At 38.4% G+C, this 25,139-nt stretch overlaps 1 protein-coding gene across 2 annotated transcripts in view; it reads right to left on the bottom strand.

The window, feature by feature from the left end:
• Positions 1-25,139, bottom strand: part of TMOD3 (tropomodulin 3) — a 77,593-nt gene that overhangs the window by 22,552 nt on the left and 29,902 nt on the right. For both annotated transcript variants that reach the window (XM_059181559.1, XM_059181558.1), the window contains 2 exons: positions 23,646-23,844; positions 18,088-18,244 (listed from right to left, as the gene is read on the bottom strand). In XM_059181559.1, coding sequence (XP_059037542.1) covers positions 18,088-18,244; positions 23,646-23,771 — 283 coding nt within the window. In that variant the 5' untranslated portion in view covers positions 23,772-23,844. The remainder of the gene's footprint in view (positions 1-18,087; positions 18,245-23,645; positions 23,845-25,139) is intronic.

Raw genomic sequence — 25,139 nt, 5'->3', positions numbered from 1 at the left:
TGAGGGAAAAAGTCAAGATAAATACCTACAATAATGTTGTTTCATCTTCAGATTTTTTTTTTAAAGATTTATTTATTTATTTGACACAGAGAGAGAGACAGCAAGAAAGGGAACTCAAGGTTGGGGAGAGGGAGAAGCAGGCCTTCCACAGAGCAGGGAGCCCGATGCGGGGATCGATCCCAGGACCCTGGGATCATGACCTGAGCCAAAGGCAGACGCTTAATGACTGAGCCACCCAGGCCCCCCGATCTTCAGATTTTTTTTTTTTTGGGTAGAGGAGTGGGGGGGGGGGGGTTAGAAAATTCATCTACTATCCTGCTCTAAGATTAGGAGTCTGAAAACACTTTGGGAAAATCTTTACCTATAAGATGGCATAATGATGCTTCACTTAGGAACTGTTGTGAAGCTAAATGAAATAATGCTCATTAAAAAAAAAAAGCAGAGTGTCTGGCTCAAACAGCATTCTTTATCTTGGCTATATAGGTATTATTTTCCTTATTAATGTAAAAAACTCCTGTTTTAGCTTCATTGTACTTATGATTTTCAATGTCAACCACCTCAAATATTGTTTTTTAAATAAATAAAACATACATGAATGCATTCATTAAAAAAAAAATGTTGTTTCATTTTCAATATGTATTTTAAGTTTCCAGGGCAATATGAGGGCTGGCTGTACAATCCAGAATGAAGGAGGAGAAAAAAAAAAATCAACTGAGAAACTGTTCTATTTGTGAAAATAAAAATAGGCTCTTTTGAGAGTAATTATGAGTTACTCAACAAATACTGAACCAAACGATGAATGTAGGAATAAAATTGAGAAATCTATAAAACTTTTAGAGATTAAAAAAAAAAATGGAATCCACTTTGTTACTCTTAAGCAACAAACTGTTGGCCAAGGGAACAATCAAGTTTATGAGCCTAGAAATTCAAGATCTAATTGCAAAGAAACTCCTGTATGTCCTAAGGGGTACCTGGAAACTTTAAGTCACTATTCTTCTAAGCCTCAATGGATGCTAAAAAGGTTACCTGTTAAGAAACTTACAGGTTTTTAGAAAACTAAAATCTTTATTATGTGAAAACTAGTATTTTACTACCACATGTTCAATGCAAGAGTGAAAACATGAAGGAAATGGAAAATGGTAATGATGCAATTGCAGCACAAGCTGACCAAACATGACATACTCATACACGGTGGGCACTGGGTTACCAAGAATGCCTCCGGTTTCTCTCCCAAGACAAGTGAAAAGTCGCACTAAATATCAAGAAAGGTCTATGCATACCTTCACACAAGTGCCAATTTGTTTTCCATTAGGAAAACTACCAGGGAAATATACAAGATTATGTGGCGTGATGAATCTATGCAGTGCTCTATCAAAAGAATGTCTCTGGGCTTATAAGTAGTATAGCGAGTGTTGTCTTATTCAAAATATACCTCAACCCGTGCAACCAAAAGGAATCCTTCCACAACAGACTGCTTCTAGCAATCTGGCCAAAACTGTTCAGCTATTTTCTACTAAGTCATCTAAAGGACCTTAATTCTTGATACTATGTTTTTTATGGTGAGCATTTCCATTTGTTTCTTATTAAGAAAATAGTTTCCACATCTCTGCTGAAATTCCTCCTTTGTTTATGCATGCTGTGTACCTTGTCCACTAGATTCTTTGGCATTTTTGTTATAGTTATTTTGAAGTTCCTAGCTGATAACACCAATATCCGTGTCATGTCTAAGTCTTATATTGACTCTTATTTTCTTGAGTATGGGGAATATGTATCTTAAGATCTTTGGCTGCATGCTAGGCATTTTTATATAGAAGTATAGCAGAGACTGAAGGAAATGATATTTCTTCTTAGAGGCATGTCCTGTAGGTCAGGGCTGAATCAATATGCTCTACAGTTGAGCTGAATCTGGGCTTTGTCACTTTAGTTTGAGTCAGTTCCTCAGTGGCTTCAAACATTCTGAATATAGGATCAGGACTCTCTCTCCAGGAAACCCTCAGATTACAACCCCTATGGGGTTCTGGAGATCTGTGCTCCATGAACCATGAACTGTGAGGAGTTTCTACTGATATGAAGCCCAGGCTGCCAACTTTCTGACTGAATGGGGAGCTGCCCTTGTTTTCCTGTCCCACCCCCTGATTTCTGGGCTTTGGCAGATCTCTCAGGCCCCCTCACCTAGTCTACTCTACACTCTGTGAAGTTGGGGTTGGCCTGGAAGGGTTTTCTCCCAGCCTTCCTGCCTCTCTGAGCTGAAAACCTATACCTCAGGAATTTCCTCTCAGCTCTGCTTCACTGCCTTTGTTCTTCTAATATCCTTAGCACTAAATGAAGACCTAAGGGAAAGAAGTGGGGGTAGTGCAATCTTAGCATCTCTAAAGCTGCACTGTCCAATATAGTAGCCACTAGCCACATCTAATTATTTAAATTTAAATTTAATTAATTAAAATTAGAAATTCAGTCCCTCAGTCATACTAGGCACATTTCAAGTATCTGATAGCTACATTTGGCTAGCCTGTAGCCACCACACTGGTTAGCACAGACACTGAACATTTCCATTATGGCAGAAAGTTCTAGTGGATAGCACTGCTGGAGCAGTGCTTCTCTGGATTTCTAATCTATCACCTAATCCAAACATAATCATTAGAAGTTTATTAAAAATTAGGCTGACTTCTCCTGATTCCTTTCTATGATGGTTTTCTGCTTTTCCCTACATTTCAGTCAGCCAAGAGAGAAGTACGTCACTGATCTAATGGAGGGCTTGTCACTTTCTAAAGTCATTTAGGTTTGTGTCCTCAAGTTCTCTGATAGATTTTTTAAAACGATAATGATGTACTTATACTGCTTGTCTGGGTTAGTACATAAGAACAATAGTCTCTTGTAACTTTCTACATTTGGGTTAGAAGTCTTTCTGGTTAAGCATTATTTTAAAAATGGCATTTGGTCAATCCACAATATATTTGTATTAGTAAGGATGTTTTTAACTGCAGGTAATATAATACTCAATGAAAAGTGGTTTAAGGGTGCCTAGGTGGCTCAGTCGGTTGGACATCTGCCTTCGGCTCAGGTCATGATCCCAGAGTCCTGGGATTGGGCCCCACATTTGGCTCCCTGCTCAGTGGGAAGCCTGCTCCTCCCTTTCCCTCTGTCTGCCACTTCCCCCGTCTTTTGCTCTCTCTGTCTCTGTCAAATAAATAAATAAAATCTTAAAAAAAAAAAAAAAAGTGGTTTAAACTGGTGTGTCTCAGGCTTTCATGTGCACCTCACTCACCTGGTGATCTTATTAAAGTACAAATTTTGATCAGTAGGTCTCACATGGGATCTGAGTTTCTGCATCTAACTAATCTCCAAAATGATGCCAATACTGACCCACAGACCATTTTGAAAGCAGCAAGACTTCAAACAATAAGTATTTTTATAATCTCAGTAAGTCCACACATAGGTGGTTGTAGGGTTGGTTGAGTGGCTCAGTGTTGACATCAAGGCCCAGGATCTTTCCATTCTTCTCTTTGGTTATAATCAGCATAAAGGCCTTTGTTCTCAGGCGATTAGTCTCAAGATGATTTCTGCAACACTAAGTATCAAGACCTCATGTGACAAGGTCAGGGCAAGAAAGAGGGACATAATTTTTATAAGGAAATCTTTATAAGGAAAACCGTGCAGACTTCTCCTCAGGTTTCTCTGGCCAGAACTGGTCATATGTCCAACTGCAGGGGTGGCATTTTCATTCTATTTCAGAGACAGGTTCTGCCAGTAAGGCTGAAGGGATCTGTGAATTTTTACTGAAAATGCCAACCACAGAGTGTGTCCAATATTAAACTGGATGCAGGACAGCTCTGTGCTTCCTTGATTCCCTGAACATTTTGCTATAGCTACACAGACACATTCTGCTTATTTGTCTTCTGTAAAATTTACAAGGACATGGTTTTTGTTCTCTGTTTATCTCTACATCCTTGCCTAGTGCACAGCAGGCAAGCCAATTTGTAGAATAAATAATTTGGTGATCACCTCCAGTTCAACTACATAATTTTATAAAGCATAATTTAAATACCCTGGTTCTAAGTTACACGGCAAAGTGAACACTAGAACACAGGTTCCCAAACTCCGAATCCAGTGTTTCTTCCAATAAACTGGTAGTTTTCAAACGTAACTTTTTTAGCAGGAAACATTCCCCCTCTTATAGCTATATATATGATGGTATCCATAACTGATCTTCTTCGTACCAAATTTTGGAGTTCTGATGATTATTAGATAATCTTTTATTCTTGGTTGGCAAAGGCAAATCCAAATCATTACATCCTGATAACTCCATAGTACTTTTCTCAGTGGTTTGACAGTATAATTTTTTTTAAAAGATTTTATTTATTTATTTGACAGAGAGAGATCACAAGTAGGCAGAGAGAGAGAGAGAGGAGGAAGCAGGCTCCCTGCTGAGCAGAGAGCCCGATGCGGGACTCGATCCCAGGACCCTGAGATCATGACCTGAGCCGAAGGCAGCGGCTTAACCCACTGAGCCACCCAGGCACCCCTGACAGTATAATTTTTTTTTTAAAGGTTTTTATTTATTTGACAGAACACAAGCAGGGGGAGCAGCAGAGAGAAGAGGAGAAGCAGACTCCCCACTGAGCAGGGAGCCTGATGCAGGGCTTGATCCCAGGACCCTGGGATCATGACCTGAGCCGAAGACAGATGCCCAACCAACTTGAGCCACCTAGGTGCCCAGTTGACAGTATAATTAAAGTGGCTTGGAATTCATGACTTTGTCATTTCAGGATAATTACGTTATCCTGAGCTCAGTCTCACCTGCATTTTCAACAGTCTATGGCAGGAGTTTTAGAGACTGGCTGCACACTGGATTCACCTGGGGGACTTTAAAAAATTCTGATGTCTAAGTCCCACTCCAGCGATTTTGATTTAATTGGTCTGGTGAGCTGTATGAGACAGCTGGATTTTTAAAAGCTCTCTAGGGATTCTAATGCATAGCAGTCAAGGTTGAGAACCACTAGGTTATGGTATTCACTTACTAAACAAAACTACACAAGCTATCAAATAGCTGCCCATGTCTTATTCTAGGGACCAATGGAATCTAAAGCATCATAACAATCTAAAATGTTTATTTTTGTTATCCTCATCTACATTCCATAGAGGCATTATTAATATCTAATTTTTCCCATACATAAACTTTTGCTAATACTTACAAATACAAAACGTATCTCATCATAAAAAACAATAAAGCAAAACAACAAAATTTCAAAGGACTTACGGAAATGTTCCTGTGATACAGAATTTTACTGTTAATTTATACAGCCCAGTCTGGTACCTCACCCGGCACTCCTTTTTAAAATAAATTCTCTGTATATAGACATTTTTGTTGTAGGCGTATTCAGCCTGTACAATATTTTAACAATATAAAAATAATTACTTCATATTTCTTCACGGTTAGTTTAACACTAACACTGTAACAATGATCTTTTAATGCACATACACAAAATCTAATCATAGAAAACTAACAGTACCTAAGGAGACCCTCCAAATTAATTTATAGACCTAAACAATCCCTTTCAAAATCTCAGCTGACTTCTTTGCAGACAGTGAGAAGGTAATGCTAAAACTCACAGAAATCCAAGGGATCCCAAGACAGCCAAATAATCTTGAAAAAAAAAAAAAAGAACAAACTGGACTTACAGTTTCAAATTTCAAAACTTAATACAAAGCTGTTGTAATCAAGACAGTATTATGCTGCATCAGGAAAGACATCTAGATCAATGGAATAGAACTGAGAGTCCAGAAATAAACCCTTTATGTTTATGGTCAATTGAATGTCTACAAGGGTACCAAGACGATTCAATGGAGAAAGAATTGTCTTTTCAACAAATGGTGCTAGGAAAACTGCATCGCTATATGAAAAAGAATGAAGTCAATCCCCTACCTCTTACCATACAGAAATATTAATTCAAAATGGATTATAGACCTAGATTTAAAAACTGAAACTGTAACAATCTAAGGAAAAGCTGTAAGAGTAAATCTCCATGACCCTGTGTTAAGCAAAGGTTTTTGGATATCACAAGCACAAATGACATAAATAAATAAATAAATAATTGAACTATACCAAAATTTACAACTTTTGTGGTGCACTGGGCTTTCTGCTCAGCGGGAAGCCTGCTCCCCCCTGCCCTCTGCCTGCCTCTCTGCCTACTTGTGATCTCTGTCAAATAAATAAATAAAATCTTTTTAAAAAAATTAGTTAAAAAAAAAAAAAAAAGAAAGTGAAGAGAAAAGTTATAGAATGGTTAAAAAAAAAAATGTTTTTAAAATCATGTGCCTGATAAGGAACTTGTATCCAGAACATAAAAGAAAGATCATCAATAGTAAGTCAATGACTGATGTAAAACATCAGGAATTTTTTTAAGGTTTTATTTTATTTTATTTTTTAAAAGATTTTATTTATTTATTTGACAGACAGAGATCACAAGTAGGCAGGGAGGCAGGCAGAGAGAGAGGAAGAAACAGGTTCCCCACCAGGCAAAGAGCCCGACGCAGGGCTCGTCCCAGGACCCTGGGATCATGACCTGAGCCGAAGGCAGAGGCTTTAACTCACTGAGCCACCCAGGCTCCCCTAAGGTTTTATTTTAATCACTCAGTGCTCATCATAACAAATGCATTACTTAATCCTCATCACCTATTTTACCCATGCCCCTACCCACCCCCCTTCTGGTAACCATTAATTAGTTTGTTCTCTATAGTTAAGAATCTTTTTCGTGGTTTGTCTGTTTTTACCTCTTTGTTCAACTGTTCTGTTTCTTAAATTCCATATATGAGTGATATCATACTGTATTTGTCTTTGACTGACTTATTTCACTTAGCATTATACTCTGTAACTCCATCCAAGTCATTGCAAATGGCAAAATATCATTCTTTTTTATGGCTGAGTAATATTTGTGTGTATGTGTGTGTGAGAGAGAGATCTGCTTTATCCATTCATCTACTGATTGACACTTGGGCTATTGTACATAATGCTGCTATAAACTTAAGTGTGGAAATATTCCTTTGAATTTGTGTTTTTGTATTCTTTGGGTAAATAACTAGTGTGATTGCTAGATCATAGGTTAGTTCCATTTTTAACTTTTTGAGGAACCCTCATACTCATAATGCTACACCAGTTTGCATTCCCACCAACAGTGCAAGATGGTTCCTTTTTCTCCACATCCTTGCCAACACTTGAGTCTTGTGTTTTTGATTTTAGCCATTCTGACAGGTATGAGGTGATAAAACTGTAGTTTTAATTTGCATTTCCCTGATGATGAGTTATGCTGAGCATGTTTTCATGTTTGTTGGCCATCTATACGTCTTCTTTGAAGAAATGTCTGTTCATGTCTTCTGCCCATTTTCTAAGTAAGTGTTTGGTTTTGGGGTGTTCAGATGTGTGAGTTATTTCTATACTTTGGATACTAACCCTTCATCAGATAGATCATTTGCAATTATCTTCTCCCATTCAGTAGGTTGCCTTTTAATTATGTTGTTCTTTTTGTGCAGAAGCTTTTTATTTTGATGCAGTCCCAATACTTTATTTTTGCTTTTGTTTCTCTGTCTTCAAAGGACCTAGCAAAATAATTTTTAAAAACCTAATTTCAAAATGAGCAAAAGATTTGAACAGACATTTCTCCAAAGAAGATACACAGATGTCTAACAGCACATGAAAAAAAATGTTCAATGTCATTAGTCATTGGAGAAATGCAAATCAAAACCACAACACATTATCACTTCACACCTACTAGCATGACTACAATCAAAAGGACAGACAAGTGACGAGGATGTGGAGAAACTGGAACCGTAATATATTGCTGATGGGAATATAAAATGGTGCAGCCACTTTGGAACAGTTTGGTAGCTCTTCAATTGTTAAACATAGTTAACATATGACCCAGTAATTCTATTCCTAAGCATACACCTAAGAGAAATGAAAACATGTGTCTACACAACAACTTGTACACAGATATTCACAGCATTATCCATAATAGCTAAAAAGTGAAACAATCCAAATGTCCATCAACTGATGACATTTATTCATACAATGACATATGATTCAGCCATAAAAAGAAACAAAGCACTGATACATGCCACAACAGGGGTGAAACCCCCAAATATTTTGCTAAATGAAAAAAGCTCATCATAAATACAGATTGCATGATTCTATTTATACAAAATGTCCAGACAGGCAAATTTAAAGAGACAGAAAGTAGATCAGTGATTTCCTAGGGCTAGAAATAGATTGAGAAATTGACTGCCAGTGAGTGAGTGAGACTGACTGCTAATGGGTAGGTACATTATTTGTTTTTGGGTGATGAAGATGTTCTAACCTGAAGACTGTGGTGACAGTTGCACAACTCTGCAATATATTAAAAACCATTAAATTGTATACTCCAAATGGGTAGTGTTATGGTGTGGACTGCATCTTAATAAAGATTTCAAAAAACCATGAAGGCGCTGATATATCAAATATAGGTTTTCTGTCTTCCAAAGTGAATTTATATTCGCCCCCTAAAATGTAAAGAAAAAAGATAATGTTCTAGGATATATTAAGTGAGACAGCAGGTTTGGGCTTCTTAACCAAAACCAGCTGTTTTCTGAGAAATATATCATTAGCAAAATGCTAGACTGATCCCATATAACAGAAAATGCCTTTCTAAACGTGTGCCCTAATTAAGTCTTTTATCAGTTAGATTTAAGCTAAAAATCTTAATGACTATGAGACATCAACAAATATAACAGACCTTTATAATGGTTAGTTTGATTTGTGCCCTCAATATCTCACAGGATGAGTGAAATGTTAGGCTTCTGTTAGACGCAGAGGTGTTTTGTATGGGGGTGTTTTTGCAGACAGTATGGAAATGCACCACAAATTTGGTACTGCTTTTACATAAAACTATTAAGCTTATTAGTATCATACTTTAGTATGATCATCTTGATTCTTTTGTGTTTTTTCAAAACAGATTATTTCTTTAAAGAAATCTCCATCTCATTCTGGTAAAATGACTTAACATATATAAAGGAAGTGGTATGTAACAAACATAATAGATACACATTAATTCTTTATTTATACATTCTTATTCTTAATATTCTTATATTTCTCTTGGGATTTCTTGCATATGTGTGTGTGATAGAGACAGAGATGGAGTTTTCCAAAACAAACTAACAAACCAAGAAGACTGAAAACTATATAGTCCCAGGTATCTTTGTTAGTGGTTCTTAAACTCAAGAATGGAACTAGGCTAGGCATGGTTATTTTTAAAAAAGCTCCCTAGGTGGGTGCCTGGGTGGCTCAGTGGGTTAAGCCGCTGCCTTCGGCTCAGGTCATGATCTCAGGGTCCTGGGATCGAGTCCCGCATCGGGCTCTCTGCTCAGCAGGGAGCCTGCTTCCTCCTCTCTCTCTCTGCCTACTTGTAATCTCTCTCTGTCAAATAAATAAATAAAATCTTTAAAAAAAAAAAAAAAAGCTCCCTAGGTGATTCCGATAATTACCTACTCAAATTAATAACTACTAATCCGTATAATTAGAGTTCTGAAAAGAATAGGATGAGTTACCCTGGACTAGTCTAATTTAACATGGTCAAAAAGCCCTGACTTACAACTTTGAATATGTGCATTTATTTGAAATAACATAAATGTGTGAGGAAATAACTGCTCATTTTTATCCTTCAGTAGACAGCACTCAATCTAAGTGACATTAATTTCCTTGTTTAACATAGCAAAGTCCGAAACTGGAATTTTTTAAAAAACTGAAACTATAATTCTTTATATTGAAGCAAAATAATAAACAATCACTAGATCAGAAAAAAATCTGTCAGACAAGTATGATATGACATGTTCCCCCCCCGCCCGCCTCAAATGGAACAAAACAAAAACAGGGCTATGACTCCTGGTTGCTAAGAATATTAAAATAGTTCAGTAATGTTTACGCAACTACCAATGACAGCTAAGGAAATAAAAGAAACCAAGATAAGAATTCATATAATAGCAATTGAAATGCATGGCACTGAGCCAAACTCCTGTTTGTGCCAAGGGGGGCAGTAGGGAAGGAAAACCTTGCCAAGACTCTTGTTATTGTCACAAAATCAGTAAGAGATATTGCTAACCATGTTAACAATTTTATTGCCAGACTTTTCTTCACTAGTCCTCATCTCTTTTGCTATGATACCAAGTTACAGCTACCACAAATGCTAAGAATTATCTTAGTCATAGCTTCAGCCTTGCTGAGCATATAAAAGGTATTGTAACAAGAAACAGAGATGGCTCTTATTTATTTCATTTCTACAGAGGTGGAAGGCCCTAGCTAATTTTACTGTTGAGTTGTTTGTAAGCTACCTGTTCCAAAACAGAAACGAGGTAATTAGGCCACTCTGATGTCCAAGGGGCTTTGGGATATGCCTTTTGACCAGATGCACACCAACCTTCAATCAACCAAACTAAAGAATAAAGGATCTTTAATCCTGAAAAGGCATTTTTGCTTTCATCCAATGACACATGATAACTGCGTAATATTGTAATATGATCACCAATAAATGCTCATTTATTCAACAAATGTTTAGTGAGTTTGTGCATACTAGATAATGAGCTAGAAGACACTATAAGGAAAGTAAGAGATCTTTACTTTGTGGAGAGATGATTCTGGAGACTTCTACTTCTGACCAAAGTGAAATAATAAAGACAGGATTTACCCATATGCCTGAAGCCCAAAAATGGACAGACTATACGAAAGTTTTCAAGACACTAATAATCATCAGGCAACTTAGGACAGTGATCCCTGAGAGATGAGAAACAAAGCGAGCCCTCTGACCGCTCAGCTTCCTGCCTAGAGAAAAGTGTCCAGCCACAGCACAAGGGAATGGGAACCCAGGCAGGGCCTGGGAAATGTTCTGAACTAGGAGCCAGAGCTGACAGAAGACCAAATCAGCTGGCATCTGCAGAACAGCACACCAGAGAGGACAGAGTTACAGAGATGAAACTCTGGAGTTCTGGAGCTCTACAGAGAGCTACCTTTTCATCCTCAACAGAGTACTACTTGGCACATGTGTGAGGAAACTACCTGGGGCCAAGGAAAACACACCTGAGAAGATGCCAGGTAATAGTGCCTGTGCTCATGCAGAGCTGGGAGTAAGACCTGTTCCCAGCAGCCAGACTGCAAAACCTCATAAATCACAGGGCCCTGGGGAGGGAACTCAGAAGGGTCTTGCCTAGTGGAGCAAAAATTAGCCCTAGAATGAGCACTGCTCCAGTCCCACCCAACAAATCGTAAAAATAAGACACTAAAAATCAAACTGTTTCTAAGTCACTTAATCATGTTCCAGAATGAAACTCAAGGATATTTACAGGGATACCAAAATATCTAGCACCCAACAAGTTAAAATTCATGTCTGAATCCAATAAAATTAAAAAAATGACCACTATGGTAAGCAGGAAAATTTGATCCGTAAGGAAGGAAAAATAGTCCATCATAACTGAGCAATGGCAGATGTAAAATTAGCAAGTAAGGATATTAAAAGCTATTCTATTTCATGGGTTCTAAAGTTAAATCGGGACATGGAAGATACGAAAGAAAAAGGAAAAAGAGAAGAACTGATGGGACAACAAAAAAGATATAACATCCTAGCACTAATGAAAAGATTGGCTATATTAATATTAGACAGTGTGATTTCAGAGTAATGAATATTTTACCAGGGGCAAAAAAGATCACTTTATAATGACAAATGGTCAATGCAACAAGAGCATTTGCCAATCCTAAACAGAAACTAGTAGGAGAGCCTCACTGTATATGATTCCAGAATAATTAATACTAGTATTGAAAAGAATGTAAATCATATAAAAAATGTTAGAAAGGAATATCCAGGCCCTGGATATGGTTATCTAGGCAAAGTTTCCCATAAAACGAGGTCTTAACATGAGTGATGAATGGGCCATCTGGTTAACTCCTTACCCCAAAGAGCTAGTGAGTGAATTGTTGAAAAGACACAGTGAGAGGTCTGAAAAGGAGACCCCTACATTGCTAACTTAAAGAGCTCATTTCAAACACCAGCTTCAGTGCCAGAGAAAACCACTTTTTGGAAATCCATATAAGGTACATTTAGACTCATAAGACATGAACAGAAAAATAAGATCCCATCTACATCTTGAATTTAGTGAAAACCAACTGCCCACTGGCAGTTACATAATCTTGCTGATTTAGGCAGGTTATAATCACGATCTTTCTGGTTTACTAAGGGATGAGGCCTGCCTTTTCTCAAAAGAAATCATGTATTCAGCAAGGTGGGGGAAGCTTCCTTTAGTGTAAGAGCGAATACAGTTAAGTTTTCTGGAAAGCCAATGTAATTGTGAATAATTAACTTGGAAAGGGTATGAGAAGTTTTTAGTTTAAAATAATCTGGTTAAATTTGCCTTCAGTAATAAGCAGGGTTAAGGTAGGGCCTATAGGATTTATGGGAAAGAAACCCAAGGGCATTTTCTTCGCAGGAAGGGGCAGGGGGGCGTGGGAAAAGGCATAAATGACTCTACTCTGAGGGCCAACAGGGAAAACAAGAGGCTTGGCAAGGAAGGGAGGAGCCCCATGGGTGAGCCAGTGGCTCAAAAGGAACTCTCTGGTGCACCTGAGTATAGTGGATGCAGTAGTGGATATAGTGGATAGCCAGTGCATGCAGCCTGGCTCCCGTCTTCCAGTGAAATAAGGGACGCTTGGGGGGGAAAACTTAGGCTAGGTTAAGGGTGAAGTGTGATATCAGAAATGCAGAGGAAGACTCCTGGCAACGAAAAGCAAAATGAAAGGCAGTAAAAAATATTAAAGAGTAGGGCAAATTATTTCTCCAAGTGTCAAATTCATGGCAAGGATCTATGCCTTCTCTCTCAGAGACAGAATATTCAAGATATATAAAAATATGGTGGGAAACAATCACCAGCTAAACAGTCAGCACTGTGCATTTTCACCATTCTCAAGAGAAAGAACGAACTGGATGAATGCTCTCCTTCACCCTTGTCTTGGTCTCTACTGCAGTTACATATTCTGTAAAATTTCAAGGAAAAAGGGTAAAAAGCTCCCAAATATTTTAATATTTTATTTTCAAATACAAGGGATTTATGTTGGAATTATGTTGTTTTGACTTTCTTACATACTTAGTTTCTCAACATTTTGAAAATAGTAGACTCCTAAGAAAGACCTTTTTCTTTAATACTTGCCCAGACTCTTGATACCATATGAGACCCACCAAGAGCTTATTTGACTTCGATGAACTTGACAGATGCATCCTGTGAATTCTATTATACATGATGCACTTAAAAACAATCTTTAATACATCTTTCGTCAGCTATGCCTTACCTTCTTTTTGCTAATAAACTACAGTATTAAAAGCAGAACATTTACTAGTGTTGGACAAAATGTTCCCCAAATGCACCTAAGACAAAATGCCTTGAACTTCACTTCATGAGGATTAATTCCCCCTTCACAGATGTTGACATACACTTTAAATTCTGTAAAATAGACAATCATAATCATTTCACAGATCACAAAATGCAATTACTTGTTTATCTATAAATCCAACTCTCAAGCGTCCCTCTTAGTCTGTCATGTCTTTTTAAAACATCTTGAGGTGGTCTAGAAAGACAAAATTTGGCGTGAGTATAGTTTTTGTTCATGGCCAAAAGAAAAAAATCCCAAAATGTCCAATTTTCAGTTTTACGGATTCCCTTCTGTCACACCAATCCTGTGTAATTTTAGCTCCACAAAGAAGGTGTGTCTTTTAGGTGAACAATAAGTATAATTAATCATTTAATTAATCTCGGAGTATGAAAAAGTAGTTAACTTTAATGACTGGATAATCATTTTAGTGGTTCCCAATTCTTGGCTTAAAAAAAAAAAAAACCTGATGGGACTCTTGGGTGGCTCAGGGAGTTAAGCATCAGACTCTTGATCTCAGCTCAGGTTTTAATCTCAGAGTCATGAGTTCAAGCCCCACAATGGACTCCATGCTGGGTGTGGAGACTACTTAAAAAATAAAATACAAAAAACTGAGTAATAATTTTTTTGACAATGTTAACCATGTGACAATAATTTACAATGTGAGATCACTATATGATTTTGGTGCTGAGTGACTGATAAAACCTGATGCTGAGTGACTTTGCTAAAACATGCCCTGGCACCTGTCACTGGCACTCAACTCTGCAACATGTCATCCTAGTGTGACAAAAAAAAAAAAAACAAAAAAAAAAAAACTGAGAGATGAATGGCACATCTTATAAGTTCTAACGAGTCCAAGTACACCAAAAAAGTGCATGCTTTTGTTTCTTAACAGGTTTACCAACTTTTTTACAAAGAACTAGGAGAACCTCTACCGCCTAGAATGCATCCTCGATCTGAAAGTCTATCTCCTGTGTAGTAAGTTAAGAAATTTGGGGCTCAATGAAGGTGTTCAGGGTAAAAAGTCATAGGAGAGTCACTCAAAAAACAAAACAAAACAAAAAAACAAGCTTTGGGATTTTCAGAGCTAAAGAGGGGATTCACATTTAGCTCAACTGGCAGGTATGCTAATAAGCTGTGGGTGAATTATTGTCAGAATCTTCCGGAATGTGATCAAGAGCTTGAGAATGAGACCCAAAGAAAGGAAGACATATTAGTGACAAAGGATAAGCAAAGCTAACTGACTGAAGGCTGGAGTCGAGGCTGGATTTGAGAACACGAGAGCTGGCTTTGAGGTGTAGTTCAAAGTAGAGCTCTACAACCAAAGTTTCCCAATTGCTGAAGACAAGTTTGTGCCTCTTGGGGTCTAAGGCACTGTAAGGCTTTTATGGCTTGACCCACCCCATCTAGGGTGGTGGCATTTGCTTCCATCAGTGGGACTGCTGATAGTAGGCAAAGCAGATACTCAGACTGTATGGTTCCTTTTACAGAAATTTTCAAAATAGGCAGAACTAATTTACTGTATTAGAAGCTCAGATGATGATTACCTCTCAGAAGGGAAAAGTGAGTAGAAGAAGCCAGGTAGTGACTACACGGCTATGTAGGTGCTCACTATATAATGCACTGAGCTATATCCTTCTGATTTGTGCATTTGCTTTTAAGAATGTTATGCTTCAAAATAAAGTTCATTATTTTTAAAAATGCCAGTCTTAGCCACTGATCATAGCTGCCCATAAACAGTATTTAACAAACATACACAGCTAGAAGAAACAATAAAAATACTGAGTGTATTTTTTAAAAAAGATTTTATGTATTTATTTGAGACAGAGGATGAGTGAGCAAGCGTGAGTGGGGTAGGGAGAGAGGGACAAGCAGACTCCTTATGGCACACAGAGCCCAACACAGGACTTGATCCCAGGACCCTGAGGTCATGACACGAGCTGAAGTCAGACCCTAAAAGAATAAGCCACCCAGATGCCCCCCAAATACTCAATGTATTATAAAAAGAAAACACTAAGGGGCACCTGGGTGGCTCAGTTGGTTAGGTGTCTCTTAAGTTTGGCTCAGGGCATGATATAAGAGTCATGAGATTGAGCTCTGCTTCAGATTCTGAGCCATCAGCAAGTCTGCCTGAGATTCTCCCTCTCCCCTCACATGTATGAGTACGTGCATGCATGAGAACACATGCACTTTCTCTCTCTCTCAAAAATCCTAAAAAACAAACAAAAAAACCCAAAAAACCCCCCACGGATTATGAATGCAAAATTACCTGCTTTTTAACCCAACTATTTGTTTATTTCATACCTATCCAAAATCTAATAAGATAAAAATTTAAAAAGTTAAAAAAGGAAACAAAAGTTATTACACTCCAGTTGAAGATAGTGTTCTTTGACTTGTCACTCATATTCCTCACCTCTATCATTTCTCCCCTCTGATATTTTTTTGTTTTCCACAACTCTTCTCTACCTTCTTTCCTACGTCCTCTAATCCTCCAAGATCTTTCCCTAGGCAACTGGAGATTATGAAACAAGAGCATAATGGAAAGCTTCCTGGGTCAGCTCAGGACAAACTCAGCTCTTTCACAACTCTTATTTTCTCTTCTTGTCCTCAAATTCCACATTTTTTCCTGACATCTGTTTTTCTCACATCCTTTCCTCTGCTTCTATCTCCATAACTATACCCCTTGAGTTTACTCGAAACACACATAATAGTTAAAGGTAATCAATATTTATTCTCATAAAACTATGTTTTCCTGTATAAACAGGACTGAAGCTATAAATACTGTGTTATTGTAGGTACGGCTGTTCAGATGAAAATATATCCAATAGTTGTTTCTGTAAAAAACACAAAGAACTGATGCTTTTACTCATCTCTGTGATTCTCCAAACTTCAAACTATGCATTAATTGGCTCTTAATCCTTTTTTCTGGCCCTAAATATCTGAGGGACAAAACACTCTCATCTTGAACAGTAATAACATGGTTAACTTTATGAGCTAATGTGGTTCGGCACAGTGCCCAGATAATTGGTCAAATATTATTCTGGGTGTTTCAGGGAAGGTGTATTGTAGATGAGACTGACATTTAAATCAGTGGACTTTGAGTAAAGTCATATGTGGTGGGTCTCATCCAATCAGCTGAAGACCTGAAAAGAACAAAGACTGATCTCCTCTGAGAAGAAGGAATTGTGCTGGCAGACTACCTTTGGACTTGAACTGCAACTCTTCCCTAGGTCTCCACCCTGCTGGCCTATCCTACAGATTTCAGATTTAATAAGCCTCCATAATCACACAAGCCAATTCCTTACAATAAATCTCATCCTCTCCTCAACACAGGCTTCTGGTTCTGCTTCTATTTCTCTGGGGAACTCTAATACAAATAGCTAAGTAGTGTATTGAATTATAGATAAGGGGGAAGTGGGGTCTAGTGAAAGAGCAGAGGAAATGAGGATGACAGATAATTTTTTAAAAGGCTTAATGCAGACCTCATGAATTACCTACTCAAAAGTCACTTGCTAGCCTTTTGCTATTACAGAGACCAGAATGCTAAAATGAATTTTCCAGCCTCCTCTGCCACTAAAGGGTAGCCATGTAACAGACTAATTTTTGAGAAGGGCTTCCTTCCTAAGTTAACCGCTAAAGCCTAACCAGGAGAAAGCACTATGCTCTTGTCCTTTTTCTGGTCTGGACTACTAAGGATTCAGATGTAAAAACAGTCCCTGGAAGAGCTCATCTTCAGATCTTGCTGCCATCATTCCCTAATGTTTCACACCCTCAATAAGAGAGTGCAAGTACACTGTGGCTTCTTAAGCCAATCTGTATTGAAAGTGGAGAAACTTAACCTACTTCACATTGTGTTATAGGAGAACTTTAAGATATATATCTGTACTCGGTCTCCAGTTGGTTGCCCAAGGTCCAACTCTGCAGTGGGAGGGAACTGGACTAGAAAACTTCCCTGAAAGTAACGGTTATGAAGCAATGACAGTTATAGCTATGAATTACTAAGGAAGTCTGTAGGATATTCTTTAAAAAGGGTCTTTGAAAATATGGCCTGGGGCGCCTGGGTGGCTCAGTGAGTTAAAGCCTCTGCCTTCAGCTCAGGTCTTGATCTCAGGGTCCTGGGATCCAGCCCTGCTTCGGGTTCTCTGCTTAGCAGGGAGCCTAATTCCCTTCCTGTCTCTGCCTGCCTCTCGGCCTACTTGTGATCTCTACTGTCATATAAATTAATAAAATCTTAAAAAAAAAAAAAAGAAAGAAAAAGAAAATATGACCTGAATTATTTGATGGCACGTCTCCTTAGAGGAGTTGGAACAGAGAAGTGTTTTGTCATCATTTGCATTCTGCAATACACTACTGAATTTAAAATTTTACCTCAGCACACTTTTAAATTTGTTACAGTAGAGAACTAGAGTGCTATATAAAATCACTGTATTATAAAACCTCACAAATAATTAAAAAGGAACTTACTGGCCAAGTTGATGAAAAATGCAAATGAAGCACCAAATTACCTAACAAGTTTTTAAGTCAACAGTCAACAGTGTCCCATCTTTAAAGCTACTAATGATGTATCTCTACAAATATTACTTCTCCAGACTTACCTACCTATAAAAAGAAAAATCAAGTGCTACCAAAAAATGACTTCAAAGTTCTGTGTTTACCTTTTTTTTCTCCAGTGTAGGGCACATAGTCTTCCCTGTCCTTATGCTCCAATGCTTCCTTTTCCAGGTATGAAAGGAGGTGTTCTCTATCAAATGGCCCTGTGGCGGACTTTGACGTCTGGTTCTTCTGCCGGAACCCTGCAGGCAGGAGGGCATTCTGCCAAAGAGAACGAATCAGCCATTATGACCACCAAGAATGCCAATACTATATGCTTCCACAGAGTACCCATTTAAGAAAGAATTACAGACTGGAATGTGATACAGATATCAATCCTCGTTAGAGGATTTTAGGGTAGCAATGTAAAAGTGTCTCACACAAAGTTTTTCTTCATTAGGCAGAATTCAATCACGTTATTAAAATAAGCACATATACATTTTCTTCAGAAGTACTCTACTAGAAGGAAACACCCTTTATTTTTTAAATGTCCTAAATGGTAATTTTAAAAAAAGTTTTCTTAATGACTAATAACTGCTCAGCATATATGCATATATGGAAAATAATTCTATTACAGAAGAATTTTAAATGATATATACATCATATTCCTTCATAGATTACTATTTCACAGTAAAGACTTTTTTGTATGAAACCATGTATGCTGTATAGTAAGCTATCAGGACATTAATGTTCACATGTTTGTGTCCAAACACAATGTGAAAGGTTCAACTTCTTCATGCATGTATGTACACATCAGTACTAGGATGTATTTGCAGCAATCACCGTCATTGCTACTCATGCACTAAGGCACAGCTCAGGAGTCATATCAAGAGCTACATCCCCGGGTTTCCCTGTGGGTACAGTCTTTTTGAGTGCATGGAGGGACTCAGAGTGGGGAAGGGGGGTAGATGATAGACTAAAGTTGTCTCTTACAAGAAAATTTTCTGAATTTTTACTAAGTCCAGGAATAAAAAGCAGTGTTTAGAAAACATGAGCTCCATTCTTTTGCTCAGTGAAAGGCAAAGTGGTAATATTGCTTTGTCTCACTATTCCTAGATATTCCTTTGCTTTGGAAATGGAGAAGTCATACAAAAGGGCCATCTTCTTTTGTAACACATCCCAAAGTTGGCAATAATGCTGAATCTCATGGATATTATAATTTTCATTATAAAGGGAGATCTTACATAGATAATAATAGGGAATGTACATTTTATAACTAGAAAATATAGCACTTCAATTATGGCCATTTGCTGAGATCCATAGTAATTGTCATAAAATCCACCTTTGTGTTCTCCTCTAATGGTGGGCATTACACCGAAAGTTCACCTATAAATATGAAACACAAAGAAGGTCTGTTCCTAACCCTACACTAAAAACGTTTTTGTAACACAAAATTGTATATGAGAACATAAATAAACAAACAAGATTTCTACCTACCAACTTCGAAAAAGAGAGCTACACTTGAAGAATCTACTCCCAATGAACCATCAAGTTCTACCCATTTTTACTTCCTAAAAAGCTTATTCATCTGTTTACCTTCCTCGATCTCCAACACCATTATTTTGATTCAAGCTATGATCAAGCTGGCATGGAATATTACCTTAGCTTCTTAAATGGTCTCCCCAGATCAGTTGTCTGATAGTCTTCATACCTCACTCTCACACTCCATGATGTTTCTCTAGCCTCACCTCACATATCCTCCCCATTCTAGCCACTCTAGCCCTTGTTCGTGACATACTTCCTTCTACCAGAAGCCTTCTCTAGAATGCTCTGTCCACCATTTTTTGCTACTCATTTTTGAAAAAGATTTCTGTATTTATTCATTTGAGAGAGAGCAAGAACATCAGCAGGAGGGAGAGTCTGATGAGAGAGACAAGCACACTCCCCGCTGAGCAGGGTGCCTGACTTGGGGCTTGATCCCAGAACCAGGGGATCATGACATGAGTCAAAGGCAGACACTTAATTGAGCCACACAGGCGCCCCTTACTACTCGTTTTTAAGACTGCAGCTCCATTTCCGCAAAGGAAGTTTTTCCTGACCTACCATTATATGCTCTTATATTAATATGGCATGATTATTCAATTAATGCCTACCCCCTCCCATTCCTCCCAGCCTGCATCATGAGGGCAAAGACCCATTTGTTTTGCTTACTCTTATATTCCTAAGCCTAGCAGGTACCAGAATCTATTAGTTGCTCCCCCAAATATTTACTGAATAAAGACTTGAGAATACTTTTATTCATTTATTTATTTTAAAAATTGTTTTTTAGAAAGAAAGAGAGCACAAACGGGGGAGAGGGAGATAGAGAAGCAGACTACCCACTGAGCAAGGAGTCTGATGTGGGGCTCCATCCCAGGACCTCAAGATCATGACCTGAGCCAAGGGCAGATGCTCATCTGACTGAGCCACCCCGGCGCCCCTGAGAATACTTTTAAGGAAAAATGCTCATTAAGGCAAATTAATTAAAGTTACTCTCCATCCCAGTCAATAATGCATACTGCTCTTTCACTGTGGTAGTAAGGGAGTTGCACTATTCACTGTGGTAGTGAGGAAGTTGCACTATTCCCAAGTATGCTCAAGCCCACACAAAACATGGAAGTTTTAAGTGATATGTCAGCTGTAATCATGGTTCCTTAAATACAGTCTCTGAACACAAAATAATGACAGGTAACTGGCTTTGTAGGCTATAAACCCAACAACCATGCTTTATTGGAAGTATACTTTAGTCAAGTTAATAGATCATAATCACTCAAGAAACAGGTAAAGATCTCATTTAAATGACTGCCACTAAAAAGTACAGGTTTCTCCCTCATAGAATTTTGTTGTAATTATATATTCCAAGCCTTGGAATATATAATTTTTTTTTTTTTTTTTTTTTTGCCTAGGCTGGCTATCTGGCTATCTTTAGAGGATGGGTGTTTTGAGAAAATGCGGTAAGTTGGCAAGTAAATATACTGAATGCAGCATAAGGAAAATAAAGTGGCCCTCCAAAACATAACAAGGAACCATATACAACCTCTGTCCACTCTTTTCTTCCTTATCTTCTGAGACTTTGTAAGTTCCAGGGAGGTTTCTCTGCCTGGAGTAGCTGCTACTACCCTTGTTCTCTTTTCTTACCTCATCTTTCACTGGCACTCTTCCCCCGAATTTTACCCAACATGTGGCATGTTGTCAATAAACATCATTGTTCTTCTAGTTTCAACTAATAGTATCTGAGGTTGGGGGAGTTGCAACTGGCGTTGGGGAACTGGAAAAATACATCTAAAAGTTAGAACTCAAGCCTCCCCATATAAGAAGCAAGCCACGGTTTTGCAAACAAGAAAATATAAACCATGGGCTTTTTCACATGTATAGCACAGAGCACGCATTAACAGGCGCCTCACTGCAGCTGAACAGAAGGATCACTAGACTTTGCCAGGAGCAATGAGGCAATGAGAGATCTGGTCTCAGTTCTTCCTCTAACTGCAGAAACTGAGGCAAGTCACCCACCTTTTGTTTTCCATCTGTAAAACAGAGGGCAAGTGCTAACCCAGTGTTTCTCAACCAAGGTGCTCCCACAGGGGACAACTGCCAATGTCCAGAAACATTTTTGGTTGTCAGAAGTAAGGAGAGGAAGTATTAATCGTGTTTTTTTATTTTTTGGATTTCATGATTCTTTGCCTCTGGGGGCCTTGCTAATGTTAGAAAGATTATCCCTCCTTGGGCTAGGCTAGCTAATTCCTAGGGATAGCAAACAACTCTCCCTGCCCCTACCCAACAGTGTGCTTTCCATATGAAAACTATCCAATCCAGAGCCCAAACCCCAACCACATCCTTTCTCTCTCTCGCACAACAAGCCAATATCCCCTGCAGACACACCCTGAATCATCCAGAATCAGGTAACTAGACAACTGGAGACTACTCCTCTGGCCCAAAGCCCACTGAAATTACTCAAATTATCCAATACTAAACTTGCTCAAACTTGCCAACCATGTCCCACCCATTCCTTCCTTTGGAAACCATAAGAAATGTTCTGGACCACTTGCTGCTTCTGCTTCCTGACCAATCCAGGTGCTTTCCCGGGCAGCCCTGTGTGCTTCCTGCTCTTGGAAACTAAGAATTAAACTATTTCTCCATGTCTGTAATCTTACCCCAGCTAATTAAAACAAAGTCCCAGGCCCATTTTTAAGCAGGGGACTGTGCTATTGGCATGTAGTGAGTAGAGATCAGGACACAGGATAACTTAAACACACAGGATAACCGCCATAACAAAGAATAATTCAAGCCCCCAAATGTCAATAGTGTCAAGGTTAAGAAACACTGGGCTAGGTGAGCACTTAATGCTCCTACCAGTTGTACAATCACTTGATTCCAACAGGTCTAACAGTGTGAACTACCTGTAGAAGATATTGCTGTGACATGATCAAAACAGTACTGTTATCCTGAGTTATCCCCTAGACTCAGGAGTACCACAAACTTTTCCTTGTGATAACAATTATGGTTAAGAGTTTTTTTGTTTTGTTTTGTTTTTTTCCACAGAACACAGTATTTATTACACTCGGGAGAGGATAGTTCACCGGTTAAGAGTTTTGATCTGCATAGGTACGTTATTAAAGTGCTCAAGTAATGCTGAGAAAAAGAGTTAATTCTCAATAAAAATTCAAACACATGCCAGCAGGAAATGTGTTGTAATAACAAGAACAATTTTATAAAACAACCTCTGCCTCGTTCTTAAAAGGCACTAAAAATCAATGTCTCAACATAAAGAAACATGTAGTAAAAAGAATCCTAGCAAATAACCCTTACCTTCAAGTTAAGCAGCCATAACCTTTGGCCTCTGCCTTCAATGACTACCCCCCTCCCCACATACCTACCAGGGAATAACAGTTCAGAAGTCAAGGGGCTCTACCTTAGCCCCGTGTAACTTATAAGACGAATAACATCCACTCCGCAAATCTGCTCCACATAGTCTGCAATATTGCTGTGTACTTAGATCTAGTCTACTAAGGGCTAGAAACTTACTCACTTTGGTCAGCATGTTTCAGAAAGGTACAGTTAGATTTAAGGTCACAAAGAACCTTGGAGAGACACTACACAGGGTCATCATAGTATAGAAGCTCTGAAGAGGCACAGAGGTTGGCAGACATCAAAGAGCTAATCATCTGCTTCAAAAATGTTCCTCCCTGCCCAGAGAGAAAAATTTTTTTTCTTTTTTTTTTTTAAGACATTATTTGAGAGGGAGAAAGAGAGAGAGCAAGCGAGAGCACAAGAGCAGGAGGAGAGAGAAGATTCCCCACTGAGCAGGGAGCTGATGTGGGGCTTGATCTGAGGACCCAGGGGTCATGACCTGAGGAGAAGGCAGACTCTTAACCAACAGAACCACCTAGGCACCAGAGAAAAAATTTCTTACTGGACCGACTTCATAAACTTGAGAATAAGGTTGCTGGTGAAAGTAGTTCAGAACAGGCAGGTCAGTGGAGCTGAGGGGGCAGAAGTGGGGGAACTGAGAAGAGGGAAAAAGTTCATCTGGATAAAGAGAGAATGGTGGGGGTGGAGAGTGCCAGAGAAAAGTCATGAGAAAGATAACTGCTCAAAGGAAGTTATTTAGTTTCAAAGGGTCTGAAGTTATCTCCTTACCACCTACCTCAGGGTCAAGGTCATCCAGAACAGTCTCCAGTTGTTTCAGTTCTGTTTCTGATAGATTCCCAAGGAGCTCATCTTCATCTAGATCCTTGTACTTTTCTAAGTCCTTCCGGAATGGTAGTGCCATGATTTGCAGTATAGGAAATCACTAAATTTTGCTATGCAGTATAGTCAGGAGTGATTTCCACTTTTCCTTAAAACTATAGAGAGAAAGAACATATACACATTTCAAATATTAAGTCATCTCCACTACTTTGATCTATTTTTAGGTTGAATGAAATGTAATTTCCAGCTGTTGTATATTCTTTGGCCATCTATTACATACTACCCTTGTCTATGGATCATTCAATATCCTTACCTTTTATTTTTTGTTGCTGAAAAACAAAATCAACTGGGAAAAATAGAAGGAGGAGGGAATATAAAAATTCAAACCTATAAAACATCCATTTGGTAGAATTTAGAATTTCTCATAAGTTTGAGGAGGAAAGAACTCATGTGTGCCAAAATGAAATTTTTCCCATCAGTGACTTTCAAATTATTGCTACCAGAGTACTCTGCTTAAGCACATTATGTTTAAGACACATTTGTTTTACTGTAAATTGTACAGAACACTATCTTCTGACTCAATATTAATAAGGGGGGATATTAACACACTCCCCCAGTAAGGAGTGGCCAGTTGCCACTAGAAAACAAAAACAAAAACAAAAAAAAGAAACAAAATAAAAAACGGGTTTTGTTCTAAAATTTTTTTTGGAAAGGTGCTTTTAACTGAAAAAATGCAGCTTTTTAAAAATGTTTCTATAAAAAACTCCAAACCATGCTGGGGTATGTCACCCACTGACTGGCAAGGGTGGTCATGAGGGTCTCATTATAGGAAAGGAGCTTTGCATTTCTTCACCGTGTGAATCTTTCCTAAATGAGGTAAAGCTCAACAAGCAGCCTTTTTCCACGTACAGCAGAATTGTTCCTATGAAAGACAGTTTGAATAAATCCCACAAAATGTGCAAAGTAAAAATAAAGTATTTCAGTAAGTTCTAGCTTTAAATGTGGATCATTTGTTTCATAAAATGTTCCTATGTGGGGGGCACCTGGGTGGCTCAGTGGGTTAAAGCCTCTGCCTTCGGTTCAGGTCATGATCCCAGGGTCCTGGGATCGAGCCCCGCATCGGGTTCTCTGCTCGGCAGGGAGCCTGCTTCCTCCTCTCTCTCTGCCTGTCTCTCTGCCTACTTGTGAGCTCTCTGTCAAATAAATAAATAAAATCTTAAAAAAAAAAAAAAAAAAAAGGTCCTATGTGAACAAGGAATAATCCTTAGACTGTAATTTGGCTCAATTTTTCTTGGCTATAAAATACCCAGTACTTCGAAGTCTGGATGTATTTCTTTTACTACTCCTTTCTCCCAAGTTTTCCCAACCTAATATTTAAACAAATATATTTTCCTCCTCAAACCAGTAACAGTTTATGGATCCTTTTACATGTTTTCATCCCCTAAGAAGA

This window comes from Mustela lutreola, chromosome 7 (genome assembly GCF_030435805.1).
Source record: "Mustela lutreola isolate mMusLut2 chromosome 7, mMusLut2.pri, whole genome shotgun sequence".
Classification (NCBI taxonomy): domain Eukaryota; kingdom Metazoa; phylum Chordata; class Mammalia; order Carnivora; family Mustelidae; genus Mustela; species Mustela lutreola.
This window is presented reverse-complemented; position numbering and strand designations above follow the sequence as displayed.